Source organism: Melitaea cinxia, chromosome 1 (assembly GCF_905220565.1).
Source record: "Melitaea cinxia chromosome 1, ilMelCinx1.1, whole genome shotgun sequence".
NCBI classification, from domain to species: Eukaryota; Metazoa; Arthropoda; class Insecta; order Lepidoptera; family Nymphalidae; genus Melitaea; species Melitaea cinxia.
Genome location: NC_059394.1, coordinates 15,095,951 through 15,120,050, shown reverse-complemented (window position 1 = coordinate 15,120,050; position 24,100 = coordinate 15,095,951). Strand labels below are relative to the sequence as shown.

At 33.9% G+C, this 24,100-nt stretch overlaps 1 protein-coding gene across 2 annotated transcripts; it reads left to right on the top strand.

The window, feature by feature from the left end:
- Window positions 1-3,412: 3,412 nt before the first annotated feature.
- LOC123670150 (transportin-1) lies at window positions 3,413-22,581 on the top strand. Of its 2 annotated transcripts, XM_045603669.1 has the most exons (16): window positions 3,413-3,603; window positions 3,915-4,179; window positions 4,281-4,496; window positions 4,573-4,695; window positions 4,871-4,966; window positions 6,952-7,122; window positions 10,337-10,343; window positions 14,425-14,594; window positions 15,019-15,228; window positions 16,005-16,316; window positions 16,632-16,745; window positions 17,072-17,245; window positions 18,738-18,909; window positions 19,770-19,865; window positions 20,476-20,551; window positions 21,817-22,581. In XM_045603669.1, the coding sequence occupies exons 1-16, from the start codon at window positions 3,500-3,502 to the stop codon at window positions 22,097-22,099; spliced, it is 2,589 nt and encodes an 862-aa protein (XP_045459625.1). In that variant the 5' UTR covers window positions 3,413-3,499; the 3' UTR covers window positions 22,100-22,581. The 2 variants fall into 2 exon arrangements, with proteins under 2 accessions (XP_045459625.1, XP_045459618.1); XM_045603662.1 differs by lacking the exon at window positions 10,337-10,343 and having other exon boundaries at window positions 3,413-3,604; window positions 3,847-4,179; window positions 6,952-7,135; window positions 14,392-14,594.
- Window positions 22,582-24,100: the final 1,519 nt, after the last annotated feature.

Here is a 24,100-nt window from a genome sequence, read left to right as displayed (position 1 = left end):
TTTACTATTAAAAATGTTTATTATGTCCCTGATTTAAGAAAGAACCTATTGTCAGTATCTAAAATAGAAAACCATGGCTTTAGAGTAGAATTTTACAAAGGTAAGATTAGAGTATACAACTATAATGATCTTACCATGATAGGAAATCAAGAAGGTTCACTTTATACAGTCAAATTGTTAATAGATAAACTGGAATGTGACTACACTAATATTGATGATGTTAACTTGTGGCATAGGCGCTTTGGACATTTAGGAATTAAAAATTTAAGTTTATTAAAACAAAATAACATGGTAAATGGATTAGGAGACTTAAAAACAAATAATTATGATACATTGTGTGAACAGTGTGTGACAGGTAAAATGACAAGACAACCATTTAATAGAGAGGGTCGTAGGGCGTCCAGGCCTTTAGAATTAGTTCATACAGATGTGTGTGGGCCAATTAACCCACCAACAAGAAATGGATATCGCTATTTTATAACCTTCATTGATGATTATACTCATTTTGTAATGATATACCTATTAAATAATAAAAGTGAAGTTTTTAGTAAATTCAAACAATATTATTATTATGTTACAAACCATTTTAATAGGAACATCTTAAAACTTAGATCAGATAACGGTAAGGAATATGTAAATAAAGAATTTCAAGATTTTTGTTATTACAAAGGAATTAAATTGGAGTACACGGTCCCATATAATCCAGAAATGAATGGGGTAGCAGAGAGAATGAATAGAACGTTGTTGGAAAAGACCAGAACAATTTTATTAGATTCAACTTTAGGAAAAGAGTTTTGGGGAGATGCTGTATTGTACTCAGCATATGTTAGTAACCGAAGTCCATCAGCAGACAGGTACCATACTGCAAGTGAACTCTGGGAAGGAAGAAAACCGAATGTGTCAAACATGAGAGTATTTGGAAGTTTAGCATATAATTATGTACCAAAAGAGTGCAGACAGAAGCTTGATAACACTGGACGTAAGATGATTATGATTGGATATGCTCCAGCAGGTTACATACTCTTCGATCCTGAAACACAAAAGGAAGTACATGCAAGAAATGTGATATTCGATGAAAAACCTAAAGAAAAATATGTACCAAGAATTTACTTACCTTACCAAGATGTAGAAGAAAAAGATGAAGCACCCGAAGAAAGAAAAAAATCACCTGAAAAGAAACAAGAAGAAGGTAAGAGAATAACAGAGAAGAATACAGAAGATAACACACAAGAGAAACAGAATAAAGAGTCATGCAGTGAAGAAAACACAGAAGTTTATGAAGATGCAGTGCAAAAATTAGAAGACCGACAGGTTGAAAAGGAGCTAGCAAGCAGGGAGAGACCTAGAAGAAATATTAGAAAACCTAAATGGCAAACAGATTACCAGTTAGATGATAATGAAGATACAGGAGATATATTATATGCTTTACTTACGATTCATTCTGACGCACCACAACGTTTTGAAGAGATACAGAACAGAGAAGATAAACAGCAATGGGAAAATGCTATATCAGAAGAAATGAAAGTCCTACAAGAGAGTGAAACATGGAAGATAGTACCTAAACCAGAGAATAATAAGTTAATAGATACCAAGTGGATATTTACTAGAAAAGATATTGGAGACAAGGAAATATGTAAAGCAAGGTTGGTAGTAAGAGGATTCCAGCAAAAAGAAAATTTAGAAAACATTTACTCACCGGTTTTGAAACTGCAAACATTGAGAGTGTTGTTGTCAGTAGCAGCACACAGAGACTATAATATTCATCAAATGGATGTCAAAGGAGCTTTTCTTTATGGTAGGATAGATGAAGATGTATACTTAAAGCCCCCTCAGGGATTAAATATACCAGATGGTCATGTATTAAAACTAAATAAGTCACTATACGGATTAAAGAAATCTCCTAAATATTGGTATGAGAAATTTAACGAAGTTATAACTACTTATGGTTTTGAAAGATCTAATAATGATTATTGTTTATATTATAAGAAAGATATAAACTTATTAATATATGTTGATGATTTGTTAATTTTTGGACCTAACAATAAAGAAATAGAAAAAATAAAAAGATATTTGTCAGAAAAATTTAGAATGAAAGATATGGGAAGTAATAATTTAACTTATTTGGGAATTTCTATATTAAAACAAAATGGACAGATCTATCTGAATCAAACTAAGTATTTACAAAATGTTTTAAAGAAATATGGTATGCAAAATTGTAAGGGCATTGACACACCTATGGATCCTAATTTACAACTAGACATAAACACTGACCTAGACATGACGTTAGAAAACTATTGTAGATCACTCATAGGATCTTTAATGTATTGTATGGTTAGCACTAGACCTGATTTAGCTACAGCTGTTTCATACTTAAGCAGATTTCAAGGAAAACCTAGTGTAAAACTTGTAAAAGCTTTAAAGCGAGTTCTTAGATACATAAAACAAACAGTTAATTATCAGTTAACTTATACCAATTGTAATGTTAATAATAATAATACTCTAGTAGGATATGCTGATTCTGATTTTGCTAGAAGCATGGACAGAAAGTCTACTAGTGGTTATGTTTTTAAACTTTATGGTAATACTATTTCTTGGAAGTCTAAAAAACAAAATATTGTGACATTAAGTACTACTGAGGCTGAGTTAGTTGCTTTGTGTGAAAGTTGTGTAGAGTCTTGCTGGTTAATGAAATTACTTAAAGATGTAGATGTTAACTTGAAACATGTAACTATTTTTGAAGATAATCAGAGCACTATAAAGACTGTTAATAATCCTGATCAGAAACGTCTCAAACATATTGATATAAAATACAATTTTATTAAGGAAAAGGTAGAACAGGGACTCATTAAGGTAAATTATATTTCTACAAATAATCAGTTAGCAGATTTAATGACAAAGCCTCTAACCACTCATCATTTTAGAAAGTTTGTTACTTTGTTGGGTTTGGAAGATTGTAACATTGAGGGAGAGTGTTGAGAAAAGGACAATGTTCCACTTCCAAAAGTTTATTCATGTTATTATCACTCTATGAATTTAGGATGTCTTTTTTGTCTATGGCAGTTTTGTAATAATAATAGTAAAGGTAAGATTTGTAAGTGGTAATTATGTAAATGAAGAATATAAAAAATAAAAAGAAAAAGTGTTTAAAAGATAAAAGCTTTATTATTATTCCTCGTTCCTGCCAAAATCACTAACAATACAGAAGACTATAAAATAAATAGCTATCAAATTTCCGATATAAAATGTAAATAGTTGACTTAAGCTTAAATTCTTTGATTTGGTAAAACTGTACACATATAAATAAAATACTTAAAAATTTAAAATCATAAAATAGGCATACTATTTGATATATTTTTTGTTAGATACATTACTGTTATTCCACAATGCTTTTAATCTATGACTATTTCTTTTTAATATCGGGCAATTCTGAGTAGTCAAATTTTGGCATGGTTGATTTCCATAGAACTGAGTAAAATACAACCGTTTTCGTAAAACTATTATGAAAATGGAGTGGAAACCTGAAGAAGAAGGATTAAGACAAATACTTACACTCCTTAAGGAGTCTCAATCACCAGACACTGCAACGCAGAGAGCAGTTCAACAAGTATCCTTTTTCAGAATTTCGAACAAATTTGTATATCGGCGTGGATGTTTTTTGTATAATATGAATGCTTTATTATTTATTTTGTTACAATTGCTTGAAAATTATATTATAGTTAAAGTTTATTTCTTGTATATATCATTTGTTTTGGGGTAGGTGTATCATTTTCATGCTCGTAATAAAATCGATTTTTCCGACATGACAGTCATTGACAGCTTTGGATTTCCATAACAATGTAATCTCAGAAATTGGAAGAATTAAACAAATATCCCGACTTCAACAATTACCTTATATTCGTATTGACAAATTTGACATCTGAAGAGGAACCCACAAGGTCCTTAAGTGGTTTAATTTTAAAAAACAATGTAAAAGCGCGTTATAATAGCTTTTTACCAGAAGTAGCAGAGTTTATAAAGCGAGAATGCTTATCTGCTGTTGGGGACCCCTCTCCACTGATCCGGGCTACTGTAGGCATTATCATAACAACTATTGCTAGTAAAGGAGAGCTGACATCATGGCCTGAGCTACTGCCTGCATTATGTCAAATGCTCGACTCACAAGATTACAATGTTTGTGAGGTAAATTGAAAAATTAAGCAAAATAAAATAAAATCGATAATATTTGTTATTATCAATGGTTACTTCTTAGTGTGAATGTTATTTATTAAATCATGTTTTAGGGTGCATTTGGAGCCTTACAGAAAATATGTGAAGATACCGCTGAACTACTGGACAGTGATGCCCTGAATAGACCTTTAAATGTTTTGATACCTAAGTTCTTACAGTTTTTCCGACACTCATCTCCTAAAATAAGATGTCATGCTATTGCTTGTGTCAATTACTTTATAATGGGCAGAACTCAAGCTCTGATGCTACACATAGACTCCTTTTTAGAGGTAACATATTTCTACTTTATTTTTTAATATCTAAAGTATATGGAAGACATGTCTATAAAATTATTGACAATTACAGAATTTATTTCACCTGGCTGCAGATGAAGATACAGATGTTAGAAAGAATGTTTGTCATGCCTTAGTTTTACTTCTAGAAGTTCAACTAGACCGTCTCATTCCTTATTTACCTAACATCATTGAGGTAATTAAATTTTGATATCAAACATATATTCTGCAATAAATAAGTATATTTTAATTCATTTCCATTACAAATTAAAAAAAATTGAATTAAATGTTTGCATATGGATCAAACACAATATTGATTTATATTTTGGTTTATTGTTATTTATTTTGTAATTGTCATTAAATTTCTACAGTACATGTTGATGCGCACACAAGACCCTCAGCAGGCAGTTGCTTTAGAAGCATGCGAATTCTGGTTGTCACTTGCTGAACAGAATGTCTGCAGAGAGGTTAGTATATTTTTTTGTTAATAGTATTTCTTTTTAATAGCATACAAATATTATTATGCTTTTAGTTTCTATTTATTAAATTTATATTAGTTTTCAAATCACTAATTTTATTTAAAAGTTAATTTTAATTTAACGAGTTTTAAATTATAAATTATCATAAATAAAAAATAAAATAGTTTTTATTTTGCTCAAATTATGTAGTTTACACTATCCAGAAGTCCTGCGACCCGTGATAGCTTAAAAAAGCTTTAACAGGCCACAGTGTCTTCCCAAAAATTAGTTTATTGTTACATAATCGGACTTTGCATTCAGATAGCGAAACCATAAATGAAACTAATCTTATACAAAGATGACAACAACACAATAATAAAACAGAGATTATAAATACAAAATTTGAAAAAAAAAGGTTGACAATTATTAAAGTATGGAAATATTTACCATCAAAACAAATTTGTTCTTAAAAATAAGATGTTATTTTTTTGTATATTCATTTTCTATATATTCTTTATTCATTCATTTGGCTTAATGGCTTAGTGATATTGTTATAAAAATTTTTTAAACGACATAGTAATTTTTATTGCTCTTTAATAATGATTAAACAGCATTGATGTATATCTTTCGACATTTTATGTCATGTTTATGTTGATGTTGTTCAATCATCATGGAAAACACTGACTTATAATTTGCTTACACACGATATACAGAGTTCACAGATTTTGTTTGTTATTATTTTAAATATTACCACATCTAATATATAAAATTCTTGTGTCGCGGTGTTTGTAGTTAAACTCCTCCGAAATGGCTTGACCGATTCTCATGAAATTTTGTGTGCATATCAGGTAGGTCTGAGAATCGAACATCTATTTTTCATCTCCCTAAATTTTAACCTGATTTTTTTTTTATTTTTTGACAAATTATTTATCTTTTATTTTATTATGATTTGGCGTTGAAAAATACATACAGCCCTAAATTTTCACCCTTCTACCACCAACCCCCTATTTTTAAATAGCGTTTAGCGGCAAGACAAGGTTTGCCGAGTCAGCTAATACATATATTATATCAAATTAAAAAGGTTATGTTTTTAATTTTTATTTTTAAATAAATTGTAATAACTATTTTTATGTGCATAAGCTTAAAGTGGCATATCATGTCAATACTTACTCTTGACTAATATAAAGATACATAAAATGGTATAGATTTAATGTGGTATAGGACACTAATGTGGCTGTCTTAGCTAGGTATGTAATAGCTAATAGATGAAAAAAAATATGTAATAATTCTTTTTTTAGGACTGGGTGCCCACATCTGACTTTTTATATAACCCTTAATGCTTCTATTAATTTTTTTTGTCATCCATACATCTATTGACCACATGAATCTGTAACTGTATATTACTGGCTGTGATTTATGTTTAAAAATCACCTACATAAAATATTATAATTTTTTTAACAATAACAAGAGGTGATTATGATTAATAGCTAAATATCAAAAAATTTGTGGCACAAAAATTTCAAAAAGGTTTACAATCAGTTTAAAATCAAGGTATTTCACTTAAACGATATGTATTGAAATTGTTTATTGTTGTGAAAACAAGTTTCATATGTCAAATATTATTGTGAACTGGTTGGTATCTCAAATTGACATTATATACAATTCAGCCTTTAACATCCTACTGCTGGAAATAGGCCTCTTTCCCCACGTAGAAAAAGGATCGGAGCGTAATCCAAGACGCCACTCCATTGCAGGTTGACGGATATATTCCGATTATGAGTTACGATCGCTATTTGGTGTATATATGATAACAGCCGGAACCGACGGTCTAATGAGTTCTTCGAGGCACGGTAGGGAGACCTACAAAGACAAACATCCAAACCTGAAAGAAATATTGTACAAATGTAAATAAATCCATTCCGAACCGTCGATGTTTAGGCGCATGCATGCGTATGTTACGTGTACAGTGCATATCAGTGGTGTGGTATCGGTAGATGCTGGGCCCGCGGCTGCCGGCGCTGCTGCCGGTGCTGGTGCGCGGCATGCGCTACTCCGAGATGGACGTGAGCCTGCTGCGCGGCGACCGCGACGACGACGCCGACGACGCGGAGCCCGACCGCGACTCCGACATCCGCCCGCGCTTCCACAAGCCGCGCTCGCACACCGTCAAGCACAACGGTAACGCATCGCTCTGACACTCGTCTACGTGCTCCTGCCGTTGGTTACACTTATGAGGTGACACCCCTACCTAGTGTGACGTCATATATGTTGCAATTTTATATCAGTTTTGACATTATTTTTACTTGTAATTGAATTATCTATATATAAAAATTAATTGCTGTTCATTTGTCTCACTAAAACTCGAGAATGGCTGGCCCAATTTGGCGAATTTTGATCTTTCAATATTTGTGGAAGTTTGGGGAAGGTTTAAATAATGAAAAACATAAGTACTAAGTAACGGAAAATACTAAAAATTACAACTTCATTTTCCAATACAAAATGTTCCTAGCTGTGAAACATTTGATGTCTTTTGTTTATATCTAATAATCAGTATTTACTTGACTATTTTTTCGTCTACTTACGTTGTATACTTATCAAACGCTTCTGATAACAAAAAAAAGATATTGTAGATGGTGGCTCCAGGTATTTAAGCTTTTAACGAAACAAAGTAACTTTTCTGTATTTATACGTGTAAGAGACAAGACAACCGAAATCTTTTAATAACTCCGCTCATATTCTAATCCAGTGAACCTGTGATAAATTACAACATAAATATTGGAACTAAATGATGTGCATAATTTGACCTGCATTAATTATCACTTCTTTGTTCATAAGACTTATAATCATATGTTCCATAACCTTACTCAATAAGGAATTAAGTTTAAATTGAAAAATTATTTTTGTGTTAGATAGTCTATTTAAGTATTTACCGAGGAATGTTATGGGCTATATAATATTGTAGTACGTTTTTTCCTCAAATCAACACGGACGAAACTGCGGCGTACAGCAAGTTAGCATATATTTTGTTATCAAAACTAAGCAATGTTTATGGTTTTGACCTTATCCGAAACGTGACTTAATATTTTACGTGATAATAATAGTGCGCGACAATAGGCGTGTAGTATACACTTCTAATTAGTATATTGTTAGCTTTAATATACTTGATTTTTTTTTCAAGTTTTATATCGATTTAACTAATTTTAAATATATTTTTTTACTATTTTTATGAAATTATTATTAGTTCCTTATTACAATTATAAATTTGTATAAATCTACAGCGTCGTTAATGTGACATTTTGTTATTGATTATAACCAGTCTGGCCATAAATACTGTTACATAAAAACTTTTAGTTTTTTCAACTTTTTAATTATTTTGAAATTGGAACACGTATATTATTTTTAAAACTTATTTCGATTTTGTGCCTATCACATATTTTTTTGTGTTCATTATCAAATTACAATGTGGAATGGGGTGTTAAAGAAAATAGGATTGCAGTGATCGCCGTGCACAGAGTAGGTATGGAGCCGTCGATCATATTCCAGACACTTCAAAAGCTTGGTATCAGCCGTATGTTCGTATATCGTACAGATAAAAAACAATATAAACAGATACAGAAACACTTTGTCTGTCGAAGAACAGAAAAAATCGGGGCGGCCGCGTGTTGTTAGAACTACAAAGACTGTTAATGCTGTTAAAGCCAAAATTCGTCGAAATCTCATTAGGAAGCAAAAAATCGCGAGAAATGAAGATTCCCGATGAGTATTATAAAACAAGACCTGAAGCTCGGTGCTTATCGCCGATATACAGGATGTGCCCTAAATCAATCATTACAATTAAAGAGAGTGGATCGATCAAAACGCCTTCTGTCGTGATACGCAGGTGAAAGGCACAGAAATGTCCTCTTTATCGATGAAAAAATTTTCACGATTGAAGAACACTACAATAAGCAAAATGATAAAGTGTACGCTCACAGTTCTAAAGAAACTGCTCAAGTTGTCGAAAAGGTACAACGTGGTCATCATCCTGCGTCAGTGATGGTTTGGTGGGGCGCGTCTTATCAAGGAGTCACAAAACTACATTTTTGTGAAAAAGGAGTGAAAACTTCAGCCAAACTGTATCAAGATACAGTCTTGGATCATGTTGTGAAACCTCTCAGCAATACACTTTTTAAAAATATACCGTAGACTTTCCAGCAAGACTCTGTACCTGGTCACAAGGCACGAACTACCCAAGCCTGGCTTGAAACCAACGTTCCGGACTTTATAAGAGTTGAGGGCTGGCCCTCATCTAGCCCAGACCTCAACCCTTTAGACTTCGAATTATGGTCAGTTTTAGAGGACATGGCCTGCTGTAAACGACACGGCGACATTGAGTCTCTTAAAAAGTCTTTGGAGCAAGCAGCGGCGAAATTTCCCTTGGAAACAGTGCGTAAATCCATGGATTCGTGGCCAAACAGATTAAAAGCCTGTATAAAAGCTAAAGATAGCCATTTCGAATAGAAATTTTTTTTATTTTTTGCTGAGACGTTAATAAATATGTAGGTATAAATTTTAATAATATTACGTTACTATTGAAAAAAAATGCATTTTTAACCGACTTCCAAAAAAGGAGGAGGTTCTCAATTCGACTGTATTTTTTTATGTATGTTACTTCAGAACTTTTGACTGGGTGGAGCGATTTCGACAAATTTTCTTTTGATCGAAAGGTGGTGTGTGTCATTTGGTCCCATTTGGTCCCATTTAAATTTATTTGAGATCTAACAACTACTTTTCGAGTTATATCTAATAATGCTTTTTTACTTGACGCATTTTTCGTCGACCTACGTTGTATTATACCGAATAACTGTCTACTGGATGTACCGATTTTGATAATTCTTTTTTTTTGTTAGAAAGGGGATATTTCTAGTTTGGTACCATGATCCAAACCAAGATCTGATGATGGGATCCCAGAGAAATTGAGGGAAACTCTCGAAAATCCGCAATAACTTTTTACTGGGTATACCGATTTTGATAATTTTTAATTTAATCGAAAGCTGATGTTTATCATGTGGTCACATATAAATTTTATCGAGATCTGATAACTACTTTTTGAGTAATCTTTGATAACGCGTAGTTACTTGACTATTTTTTTTAGTCAATCTACGTTGTATTACTCGTCGATGTAATTGAAGTCGGTTTTTTTTTTCGTTTTCATTGGTAACATAACTTATGGCTGGACTAGGTATTTACAAATAGCTGTTAAAACAGAACTAGTACACTTAAACTTATAACGAATGTGATATGTTAAAACTAATTTTAATCTAGGCAAATATTAAAAAAAAAATATTCAAGCACATAATTAAAACGATGGTATAATATATGTACACATATAAAAGTCAGTTAAGTAGTAGTAGTAGGTCTGTACATAACGTCGAGGTAGCTGTTGCCAGATAATTATGACAGATATGTCGTTTGAGTTTATTTATGATAAGTCAAAAACATGATTATATGAGATAACCTAAATATGTAATTAATAATAATAATAATGTACGTATAACGTTACAATGTATATATTTTTTAAACTAGCTGCTGCCCGCGACGTCGTCTGCGTGAACGCTATACAGCACCAAAAATACCTACGATTATACCTTTTAAAATAACATTCATTTACCCGTTCTTCTTTACATTTCATATCTACAGAAAGTCCAGTTATATGGTAAAAAATTATAACAAATTTAATTTATGACTTTACACGATTTTAACATAAAATAAATGGCTGTGTGTGAGTAAAAAAAAAACCTAGCTAGTTCCACATCTCACTTAAGTTTATATGAGACATGAAAATATATAAATTAAGAAGAAGAAGAGCAAGCAATAATAAAACCAATAAATACCGAACAAAAATATTAACAGTCAACGTTTATTTTGTACAAACTCTATTACTATTTATTCTGTACTGTAAAAAATAGGTAAAAAAACTTTTTAAGTTAAACGGTTTTATGTTAAACATACATTGCAATGTTTAAGATAAATGTACTAAAAACCAAAAAATAATAAAATAGATACAGTCGTGGGAATTATAAACATATGCATAGACTAGACTAAAATAAAACCGTGGGGCACGTCAATTGTCTACAAATTATCGACTTAATGTGCGATAGAAGAATCGCACAGGCGGACAGGAAGAGGGTGAAATTTGAATTACTAAATTTGACCCAAGAATAAATAATAAATAAAAAATAAAACAAACGGGGTGAGCTAAATAAAACCGTTTAAAAAACAACTATTAATCTCGCCTACATGATTATTAACATAATAACAACAACATTCAAATATGCGTCGTTAGATTACGCGTTGTTACAGAATGCGTTGAAGAAATAAAGGGTCACTGCTCGTTCCCCGTAGGTGATAGCGTAATAATATGTAGCCTATATGTTGACCCGACTTCTTAATAATATTCGTGCCAAATTTGAAGTAAATCTATGCAGTACTTTTTGAGTTTATCCCGGACATCACATACAGTCATACATACAGTCAAACAGACAAAAATTCTAAAAATTATATTTTTGGCTTCGGTAGCGATTGTAGATCGCACCCCAAGTATTCTTTTAAAAAAATATTCAATGTACAGTTTTGACTTCCCTACCATTTTATTATATATAATATAGATTATTACTAGGCTACACTAAATATTAGTGATCGATTTTTATTTAATCTCTATGTTATTGAAATAGAGAAAAAAAACTATAAGTAGCATTACTTTTATTTATCTTGAATAATCGAGTTATGATTACAAAGATATTGCGTTAAGGTAACTGGTTCACGCATTAATTGTAAATCTATGGCTATCTAATCTATGACTCTTTTACTTATTTAAAAATAATAAAAAAACTTTTACATTCAATATGAATAAGTTCATATAATGCTACTTTAAGATTCGTAGCAAGAGTTTATTTTACTATGCAAACATTATTGATGATTCGCGTCTGGTTTGACCTAAACCCCTTTTCGAATTTTTACATTCTTGCCCGCTTATTTTTAAATTAAACTTGTGTCTAATTTTTTTCAGTACAAAATTAGTTTTAAACTTTACATTTTTTTAAATTTATGTAGTGTTTGCGAATAAAAACATCGATTACAGCCAGAGTACTGATTTGTTGAAATTTTTACTTACACGGGACTTATCGCATTATCATTTTGATAATCACGATATTGTGATAGCGTTGTAGACGCTTTGGTCGCGGGCGTCTCCATTAATCGCTGCAAGTCCCGTATGTGTAGATGTTGTAGTCGTCGTGAAAAAAAAATAAACTAAAAACCGTTGGATATAACATTTCTTTAAAATATACATAGATAAAAAAACCAGAATTGCCTATAAATTTCTATTTATTGTATTTAATAAAGCAGCCCGTTCACAATATTGAGTCTAATTTTCTGTACTCGTTGTGATACTGTTCCCAATCACGTTGCTATGAAATCACAAAACTTTCTCACCGATGTGGTAATCAGATAACTGATGGAAGAAATAATCACCTTATCAAAAATATTAATAAATTATACTTCCATATTGTTTATGGAAATAGGCAAAAGTATAAAATCATTTGACGTAAAGATGCCAAGAACCACTTCAATATAAAATTTTAAGTAAATCCCAAAGAAATTACAAAGGTTTATTTGGTTTTTGTTCTCACTTCCGCAAACCCTAACTTTGTAAATCAATTTCGGTTTATTCTGTGAGAGCTCAAAAAAATGCTTCACATTCCGTTGAGTGTGAAGCATTTTTTTGAGCATTCCACACTTTCAATTCATCGAGCACCTTAAATTAAGAGGGGCGGTCCGGTCTCAAGTCCTCCTCCTCGAGCCATCCATCTCACTTAAGGAAGGCTCAACCGGATCAGTCTACCATCTGCTTCGCGAGAAAAGCCGCTTCCTTGGCTGCAAAAAGAAACAGCACGACTGCTCTACACACACACAGGCTCACAGGCTGCATCCATGCCACATAGTGCCAGTACTGTCACAACAACTACCAACACAAACAATCACACATACACCGACACCCGTTCAGGACCGTGTATGGGACACGAAGCAAAGAAATAATTATTAAGTTTTCTTGCAAACGAAAAAACCGATTTTGTTTACATCGACAAATAAAACAACGTAGGTAGGCCAACAATAATTAATTAAATGCACATTTTTACGGAAAACTATAAAAGTACATATAGCAAGCACCATCTTTTAATTAAAAGCAACACACATAACAAAGAATTACAGTCGAATTGAGAACCTACTCCTTTTTTGAAGTCGGTTAAAAGTAAAAAATAAGAGTATGATGAGAAATTAAAATCAGTCAGTTACGAATAAACTTGACGGCATTTTTGAAAAAGTGGAGTTTGATCGACATTTTAGTACGATATAGCTCAAGATTTAAAACTTATCATAAAGCACTTATGACCCGTTTGAAAAGGCTGGCTATACAAAAAAGCTATGTGGGTGCCACATGAACTCACTGAATGAAACCTAATGCACCGTGTACTTATCTATTATATATTATTATTTGCGACTATCTCTTGAAGACGTAATGATATCGACCCATTTTTGAAGAAATTGACAAGAATGTACGAAAGAAATCGTAGTCAAAAGTCGGTCAAGCTGTACATGTTATCGCGAAACCCTGGTTGACATGCAATATGGTAATGCTGAGTGTGTGGTGGGATTGGAAGGGCATCATTCATCATGAGATTTTACTGCCGAGCAAATCCTCGATTCGAATTTCTATTCTCAACAGGTGATGAGACTTAAGCAAGAAATTGAGAATAAGTGGCCAGAATTGATCAACAGAAAAGATGTGGTATTTCATAATGACAAAAATTGAAAAAGTTTGACTGGGAAGTTTTAATCCATCCATCGTATAACCCCGTTCATGCACCCTCAAATTTCCATCTGTTTCGGTCTCCAGAATTCTTTGGGTAGTGTAAAGTTAACATCAAGTGAGAACTGCTACAACTACTTGTTCCGGTTTTTTAATGAAAGTCCCAGAATTTCTACAGCAACAGAATCCTGTCCCTACGTACGAAATGGCGGCAAGTTATCGAACAAAATGGACATACATATATGTGTTATTGTAATGTTAATAAATTTTGTAAAATCTTACCTTGATTTTTATAAAATATGAAGAACCCTTTTCCTCGACCTCGTGTTACAGTTTAGAGATATTAGATTATATCTTTGTTTAGTGTATTATGTTTGCTTTAAACATTTCTGTCGATGATTTATTTTTATTAGTTAAGTTTTTTAATATTTAGTTTAGTTTTTTTATAATCAGGTGACCTTGATAATAACCAGAACCTAAGACTACACGCTTTTATTTCTTGCCATGCCGTGTCGCTAGTGTTCGTCGTCGTGTATGAAAATTTGAATGGACTCATTGAAGATTGTAATTCCCTCAGCCGGTGCAGGTGACAGCAATATGTCCGGCGGCGGCGAATCAGACGATGAAGAGGACGGCGGAGACGATGACGGCTCGCTGTCGGATTGGAACCTGCGCAAGTGTAGCGCGGCCGCGTTGGACGTGCTTGCGAACGTGTTCGGAGCCGACCTCTTGCCCGTCCTATTCCCCATCCTCAAGGAAACACTGTTCCACGACGATTGGGTCATTAAGGTACGAGACGTAAAGCTAACGTTTGCATATGAGTGGGTAGAAGTAAAGTTGCACTCGAGGGTGAATGATCACCCAATTTCTTGGTGACTTTAATTCCTAAATTTGAATTGAGCAGAGTGTAATTACAAAAAAAAAAAAAAAAAACGAGTTAAAATTAATATATAATATTAAATTTATAGTCATACTCGACAGCAACAATATATACAAATATCTATTTCGAGCGAGACCGAACTCGCAAACCGCCGGTGTTTAGGGGAATTTATGGAACGCGTACAACTGCACCTTAAAATTTTATTTAACCGTAATTTAAAAAAGCCGAAGAAAGATTTCCTGCACGAATTAAGATACGCTTTTCATAATTTTTTTTCCACAAATATCCAATTATTTATTTCATTTACATTGACAAGTGTGTCCCAATGTGCAGGAGAGCGGCATCCTCGCGGTGGGCGCGGTGGCGGACGGCTGCATGAGCGGCATGGTGCCGCACCTGCCCGACCTCGTGCCCTACCTCGTGTGCTGCCTGGCGGAGCGCAAGGCGCTGGTGCGCGCCATCACCTGCTGGACGCTCTCGCGCTACTCGCACTGGATCGTGTCGCAGTCGCACGACCTCTACCTGCGGCCCGTCATGACCGAGGTGAGCGTCCACACACGCACACACGTACACACATACCCATGTACGCACGAACGCACGCATACACACATATACAAAATTCGGAATAAGCTTTCACACCTATGTTCTTACAATGAATGCTTCAGCCTGTAATATCCCACTGCTAGGCATAGGTCTCTTTCCCCATGTAGGAGAAGACTCAGAGCTTAATCTACCACGCTGTTCCAATGCGGGTTGGCGGATATATTCCCTGTTATGACTAACGATCGCTATCAGGTATACATGATAACAATCGGGACTGTCAGCTTAACGTGCACTCCGAGGCACGGTGGGGAGACACAGAAGGACTAACAACCAGACGGAAATAAATATTTGTATAAGCACAAATATAGCAAATATTAATTTAGTAGGAAATGTTAATTTAGTAGCAAATGTTAATTTAGTAAGTACTGAACAAGCCTGATACTGAGAACAGCTGGCATATAAATTTCCTACCGAGTCTTACAATCATTAACAGATGTGTAGGAACAATCAGGGTCAATGGATTTGACGTGCTGTTTCATTAAAATTTATTTTAAATTAAAACGCCTTGAGGTTTGCCAATTAGATCGCTTACTCAGAGTTATTAACTTGATATTAATACTCGAAAACTCTAGACACAGACGTTGGAGAGTCCATTGAAAATTTATCAAATGTACTTGAAACTTTTATATCAGTAATTTAAGATTGATAATTATATTTGATTGTCTCAAGACTACTTTTATTAAGAAATTGTCTTTACGTGTCCTACTTTATTTCAGCTTCTTAAACGCGTACTGGACAACAACAAGCGTGTCCAAGAGGCGGCTTGCTCCGCTTTCGCCACATTGGAGGAAGAAGCTTGCACAGAACTCGTTCCATACTTGGGCCACATACTGCAGACGCTCGTCTATGCCTTCAGCCGATATCAACACAAAAACCTTTTGATACTGTATGACGCTATTGGTACCCTTGCTGACTCAGTCGGACATCATTTGAATAAGCCCGAGTACATTGACCTGTTGATGCCGCCCCTAATAACAAAATGGAATGTCTTGAAAGATGAAGATAAAGATCTGTTTCCTTTACTCGAGGTGCGCCCATATTTAATATTGATAAATTATTTTTACCACTTTTCTGATTTAACATTTTTCACTTTACCAAAATCAAAAAGTTTGTCAATTTATCACTGGTTTTTTGTATGATATTTAAAATCTTCCCAATCTTAATGTCATTTATAAATTGTTTGAAACGAATATTACGTATAATGGTGCCTAAATGCGAAGTTTTTTATCAGATTATTGTAGCAAAAAATAATTTTTAATTATAGTTTATATTTGACTGTCAAATCAGGTGTTCATTTTTTTAAATGTTGTATGTGATTTATTATACGTCAACTTTTATTTTAGTGTTTGTCATCAGTCGCCACAGCTCTGCAGTCAGGATTTTTACCATACTGTGAACCAGTCTTTAGGAGATGCGTATCACTAATAGAACAGACATTAAATCAAAATATTGTAAGTGTTATATGTTAATGTTTAATAGCTTTTCCTGTAATTCTGTTATTAATATATTTTTTAGTTCCGAAAGCTGTATGTGCTAGAATATATTTCTGTAAGTTTTATGTTTAAACGAAGTAACATAAAACTATTAAAATAAGTTTTATTATCTTTTCTTTTATATCTTTTATTTTTATATGTAGATCTATTTTTGTCTAAAATTAAATGAATAGTTGTCGTCGAGTTGTCGAAATTAATTCAGGCTAATTAAGTTTCAAAAAATGAAACAAATATGTATTTTTTAAATTACTTCATTTATTTGTATTTATATAAAATGTTATTATTTACAGGCCAATAGTCAGAGCCCAGAACAGTTTGAAGCACCGGATAAAGATTTCATGATAGTGGCTTTAGACTTGCTAAGTGGTCTTGCAGAAGGATTAGATGGTCACATTAATCATCTAGTGCTAAACTCTAATCTAATGCAATTGCTTTATCAGTGTATGCAGGATCCCATGCCAGAGGTACCGTTTTAATTATCTGTACGATTTTATAATTTGGATAACATTGTTTTTTTTCTGTTTAAATGCTTCTTATTTATTTTTTTGGATTGTTCCGATTGTTGGACTATTTAAAAAAAAAAGGAAAGTGTGCAGGTTCTTAAGTACCAAGAAAATCTGACTAGCTTACGTAGAAATCAAAGAACTAAGTTGTAACATAAAATGAATAGTAACTTAGATAGAACAATGTACTAATAATTGTGTTTGCTCGCAAACGAAAAAAAACCGACTTCAGTTCGACGAAAAAATAGTCAAGTAACTGCGCGTTATCAAAGATTACTCAAAAAGTAGTTATCAGATCTCAATAAAATTTATATGTGACCACATGACAAACATCAGCTTTCGATTAAATTAAAAATTATTAAAATCGGTACACCCAGTAAAAAGTTATTGCGGATTTTCAAGAGTTTCTCTCGATTTCTCTAGGATCCCATCATCAGATCCTGGTTTCCTTATCATGGTACCAAACTAGGGATATCCCCTTTCCAACAAAAAAAGAATTATCAAAGTCGGTACATCCAGTAGAAAGTTATGCGGTATAATACAACGTAGGTCGACGAAAAAAGCGGCAAGTAAAAACGCATTATTAGATATAACTCGAAAAGTAGTTGTTAGATCTCAAATAAATTTAAATGGGACCAATTGGCACACACCACCTTTCGATTAAAAAAAAAAATTGTCGAAATCGGTCCACACGGGCAAAAGTTCTGATGTAACATATATAAAAAAAAATACAGTCGAATTGAGAACCTCCTTTTTTGGAAGTCGGTTAAAAAAGTATGTAAATAATTTTTTTGTGTCAAAATAAATTTATCTATTACGTTGTCGTTCTCTCATCCGATTTTTAATTTTTTATTTCTTAACTGGTAATGATTTAGAATATTTACAATATTTATTTAAAGAAAATTGTGATCTGTTACAACCACTCGCGACAATTTTTTATCTCGCGTGTAGTGTGCGTACACAGCGACGTGTGACTTTGTACGGTAGTTACGTGAAGCAACTTCGAGTCGATGAGGTAGTTTGAGTTCGCGTGTTTGATATAGCGACCGACCTGTTGCAGTTTGTAGATCTTTCTGCTCAGCGTCTAAATATATGAGCTACTCTGGCAACGTATTTCTGCATAACCGTCCAATACTATTTTTTAGCCCTGAAAAATGTCGATTAAGGGAAATATATTTCTCGTAGAATATTTTTATTGTAAATTGTAGCTGTGTTTGCGCGTTCACGAAAGATATCATGCGGAAAGAATCTATCAAAGTAGCTCGTCTATTTAAACAAAGTCAAATTAAAAAATGGGCTATAACTTCTTTTCACGTGGAAGGTGATCAATAACACATGTAAAACACCTTATATGTAGCTACATCAGTCGACTGTTACCTATAACAAGCATTAAGTTGCTTACCGTAGGAACAGATGCCAGCGTGTATGTTTGGAGCTCGTGCGGTTGTTGTAGGTGCGGCAGTCGTCGTTCGCGCTGCTGGGCGACCTGACGAAGGCGTGCTTCCAGCACGTGCTGCCCTACATCCCCGAGTTTTTGCCAATCCTCGGCATGAACCTCAACCCCGAGCTCATATCCGTCTGCAACAACGCCACCTGGGCCATCGGCGAGATCAGTATCAAGCTAGGTCCGTTGCTATGATTTGTTACATCGTATTTCACTCCCTCGCCCCATTGAAGTCTCCTCAGTGATATAACTGAGGTAGGGCGCAGTAGGAAATATTCTGCTCAAAATCTAGAGCAGATCGCCTAGGGAAAGTTCTCAACCTTACAGAAGATCACAGCTAAATAATTCTGCTTTCAAGCAGTGTTGTGTTCCTGTGGTGAGTAAGGTGACCAGAGCTCCTGGGAGGATTGGGGGTAGGTTCGAAGACGCGCTTGTGATGCGGGCTTCTATAAGCTGCGAGCCGTACGCTTTTTTGCTAACCTAGTTCTATAAAAAGGCGATTCATTTTGTACTATATTTTGGATGAGAAGCACTTTCCCTACTAGCGGATTTCCGCAATTATAGCTTTAGTCGAGAACATGAGATGCTTCAAAAATATTTATTGTAATCATCCAAATATACAGACGCGATCGGTATTTTTGTATTATCCAGTATTTTAGTAACCTTAATAACTATTTAATACACTAAATTATTTTTGCGAACTAAGTATAATACAGACAAGTTGCGACCAAATTGCGTTCCATTTGTTGGTAAACATTACAAAATCTGAAATGAACCTTATCAAAAGTATAGTGTAGAATGTAGATGATCGATCAATTATCGTGACCTATGGTATTCTGTAACATTTTCTATACACATGTAAGATAAAGATCATTCTATTTTTCATTCTCGTTTACTATTATTTTTAATATTTTCGTTATTATGGATACAAAATGCTTGAAGTAAATATAAGTTATTTCAAGCATCTAATGTTATTACATTTATAACAGTTTAAAATGTTCTATCCCTAAGAAAATACTTACAACACATTGCATTTTTCAGGACCTGAAACTTCAAAATATATTCCTCTAGTACTGAGCAATCTTGTAGAAATCATCAATAGGCCTAACACGCCTAAAACACTTCTTGAAAATACAGGTAAGTGATGTGAACGTTCAGACATTGTATACATACACATTGGTGTTTAAATGATTTCTGTTATTTGCTAGAATAATTTTGAGATTTATCCTTGGTGGCAGCCATGACTGACATATCTTCTTCACTGCTTTGTGTTACCATGTGTTCATCATAATTATATAGATTTTCCGTTTGTAATAATTTTTAAATTAGTTTTTAATATTTTATGAGTACGTCTATGTATTCGTAACTAATAAAATATATTAATTAATTTAATAAATTATACGTTTGTGTTCCCAAAGACACGCAACCCCCACCCACCTATATATTATAAACAAGCTCCGAGATATAACAACACAGCTAATCCCAGCGATTAACTCGAACGATCATCGCATTTGAATCATTATTTATTTTTAGTTTGGAGTGTATTGTAAATATAACAGCAGAGTAGTGCCATTAGTAAAGTGTGAGCCGGTGTTTCAGTTGTACTTAGAATGATGTTATGATTATTTATATTCGTACACCGATTTGTTGCTATAATTATGTAATTACTATGTTTTGAATGGTTTGTTGATTTGTTTTATTAATTTTGTTCTCGGTTGTCGTGGTTGTCGTGGTTGTCGTGGCGTAGCGATTACTATCGGTCGGCTAGGTTATGTGTGCCCCCACGACGTCGCACCCGTTTTACATCAATTCGTTCGCCAGTGGTCTGTAGTACATTTTTTTTATTATTACTTTATATTTACTTATTACGTTTTAATATCGAATAAGTTTTTCATTGCTATTATTTCGATCGTGGATGGTGTTTGTTCGTGGCTTGTTAATGTTATATTTATTTACCCGATTAGTTTTCCCGTTTTTGTTCAACCAGCATGTAATTGTACGACGCGGGCCACACTTTGAGTATCACTGATATATGGGGTGGTATTCGTTCGAACATCTTATTTTCAGTGCTGTACTGTGTGTGTTGAACACCATCCGCTTTCTAAATATATATATGAAATGCTAATTTTTATATTAATTATTTTTATTTTGTCCAAACTGCGAGACAAATCGAAATCGTAACGTAAGATTATACCGCGAGCGTTCGTTATTGTACACGTTTATTATTCTTTTTAAGATTCTTTTGTGTTTGCTTTCAGTTTGGAACATGCTATTCGATGTATATTTAAATATGATTTTATATTGGACATTTAATACTTTTATCATTTAACTAATCCTGTACTCACTATATATATAATTATGCGTATTTAGTCCAGTTATGTTAAAATGCTTTATTATTTTTACACATAAGTCTTTCGTTTTATAATGAGAGGATTTAGATTTTTGTTTGCATTATAGATCATCACATAGGACTACTTTTCATAACAAAAATCGCTTACACTCCTCAGTCCTACCTTAATCGTTCACGACTGCCCGTGAACGGTTAAAAATCCACCAAAAGTTGTTAGAATATAATGATGTACCTAAGGCTCAATATACATTTCTCTAAAAACGGAACGCAAGCGGTTTTTTCGTAGTGTGATTGAACATAGTATAGTGATTTTAAGTCAATCGTGTACCGTACAAATAGAAATAAAAATAAATAAATAAATTGCAATTCTGTTTTATAGTTTCAAACATTACCGCCATTACGGTACGCCATTGTTTGTACTTTACGCAATCGACATAAAGTACATTTCGCTATGTCCAATTTCGTTACAAAAATTCGCTTTCATTTCGATCTACTGCGACCTTAGGCGTCGAGAGGGTACAAGGAGGTGTATTTGCACATGAAATATATAAAGGAAAAAAATATTTTTTTAAAATTAAACTGTACTTTTTTAAGCCAATAAAAAAGTCGGAATGATATTACAAAAAAAATGAAATACCACCCGAATAAACGCCCACGGTCGCTGTATAAATCGGGCCCGAGCGTACCGCTCGTACCGCTCGTCCGACGTCACAGCCACCGCACGCCCGCCTCCCGCAGGTGCACGTCGCTGCGCAACATCCGCGACAACGACGAGAAGGACTCCGCCTTCCGCGGCATCTGCCAGATGATCCAGGTGAACCCGGGCGGCGTGGTGCCCGACTTCATGTTCTTCTGCGACGCCGTGGCGTCGTGGTCGCACCCCAAGGACGACCTCAAGGAGATGTTCACGAAGATCCTGCACGGCTTCAAGGCGCAGGTGGGCGACGACAACTGGCGCCGCTTCGCCGACCAGTTCCCCGTGCAGCTGAGCGCGCGCCTGGCCGCCATGTGCGGCATCTAGGCGCCGCTACTGTTGCCGGGGGACTTGCGTCGTTTTGGATTATGTATACTGACGAATTGAAAAACAAATTTATACACGTACATATTTGTCTAAAAGCATTTATTCGTGTCTCCACTGGGCTTTTCTTTCGATTATATTTTTAAGTATATAAAAATTGATGTGTTTAACTACTATTTTAAATATAAATTACAAGACTTAGTAAAATCGAGAATTTATGTCGACTGTGATTTGTGACTGGTTTATTTTGACTAATATATGTGTACGATTATATGTCAGTGTCGGTGTAGATATACTGCTTCGATAGATTGTATGTGGGCTAGATATCTGCTATATAATATACCAAATAGTATTTTTACGTTTTACGTTGTATTTTGTTTAATTGAATTGTATATTTGAGTTGCCCTCGTTGAAGAAATTCTTTTGATGTTGACTCGCCATCGACAAAAATATTTTTGACTAAAATAAATATTTTGTTATCTTTAGTCGATTTTTATTTGCTTCGCTTCTTATATAATAATTGTAGTAGCGGCTATAACGTCAATAGGCTTGTTTATAGTGCTTATTAGAAGAATAAAAACAATATACATATGATATGAAATGAAATGTATATATAATAAAAAGAAAATTGTTAGAATAATAAAAAATATATGTATTTGGGAAACTAAATTGTCTACTTGCAGCAGCTATAATTTTTGATAAGTTGATGTCACGACAGTCGATTCAATTCGGGCAACTTGTACGATTGATATAAAGTATTATTTATGTGTATATTAAATGAAAATATTTTTATGTATATGTAAATACATATTTAGTTGTATATTATATTACTATATGCAAATAATTGTTACCTTTTATTTTTATAAAAGCTAAAAGTCTGACTTTAAACACTTGTTATGTCATATATATATTATTTTTTTTTCAGATATACCAGGCTCTTTTCTAAAAATATAAAATGGTTAATTCCAAAATATAAAATAGCGTTAGGGTATTATTGAGGATGATAAAAAAAAAATATTTTAGGTCCGTTTTTTATATATTTTACTATCGAGTTTTTGTTTAAATCATATTCGTATAGTGCCTTTTAGAAAGGAGCCTGTCAAACGGGGATCTGAAAATTTGTAGTTCGATCGAACATTAGTATATTTTGCAATCGCGTAGGGTTAAGTGTGCAGTGGAATATAAAGGGTTTTTCGGGGATACAGTAAAATTAACATTCCTTGGGGATATCATTTTATTATTCGGTCTCGTTACAGTATCGTTTTTGAAATTGTCCGGACGTTATGTATCAATCGTCGTATACAAGTAAATTGTGTAATATTCGTGTATGTATCTCCCGCGTCCTCCCCCTCCCGTCTAGTCCCTCCTGCGAGTGCCAACGAAGCCTAGCGCGCGTGAGCGCTCACTTGACTCAACCGAACTTAACGTGTGACGGTGTGAGCATCGCATGTCACTTGTGGCGAGGTATCCTCGTCTCAGAACTGCGGTCGAAATTTTTTTTATATCCGATCCGTTATTTTTTAAGCGAAACGCGAAGTTACGGATGTACTCGTAATTTATATTTTAAGGTTATTAGATTTTTGTCGACATTTTTTAAATGTAGTATTGTTTTCCTAAAGAAACCGTGATAATAGCTGTTTAAGTGTCTGCGTGCGTGTGTGAGTGAGCGAGGCTTCCTGGGGCACGATCCTATCCTCCGATAGTTCTGTGTCAGTATCGTACGTTTGTGATGTTAGGACAGTATATCGTGCTACACCTCGTTATCGTATTTTGTGTTGTGAATCATAAATTTAATTAAATTTTTACGTGGGTAAGACATCAATAGCATTTTGTCGACGATATGTATTGTCTTCTCTGAATATTTGGTGACCGTCAATTGACATAACCGGGCCATGGTCAAAGTGTTCTAACCGGCTAAGCGTGTGAAAACTGCACCAACGCCAAATGAAAAACTACTTTGGATATTATTTTTGTATGCAATGTCTTTATACTTAATTGTATATC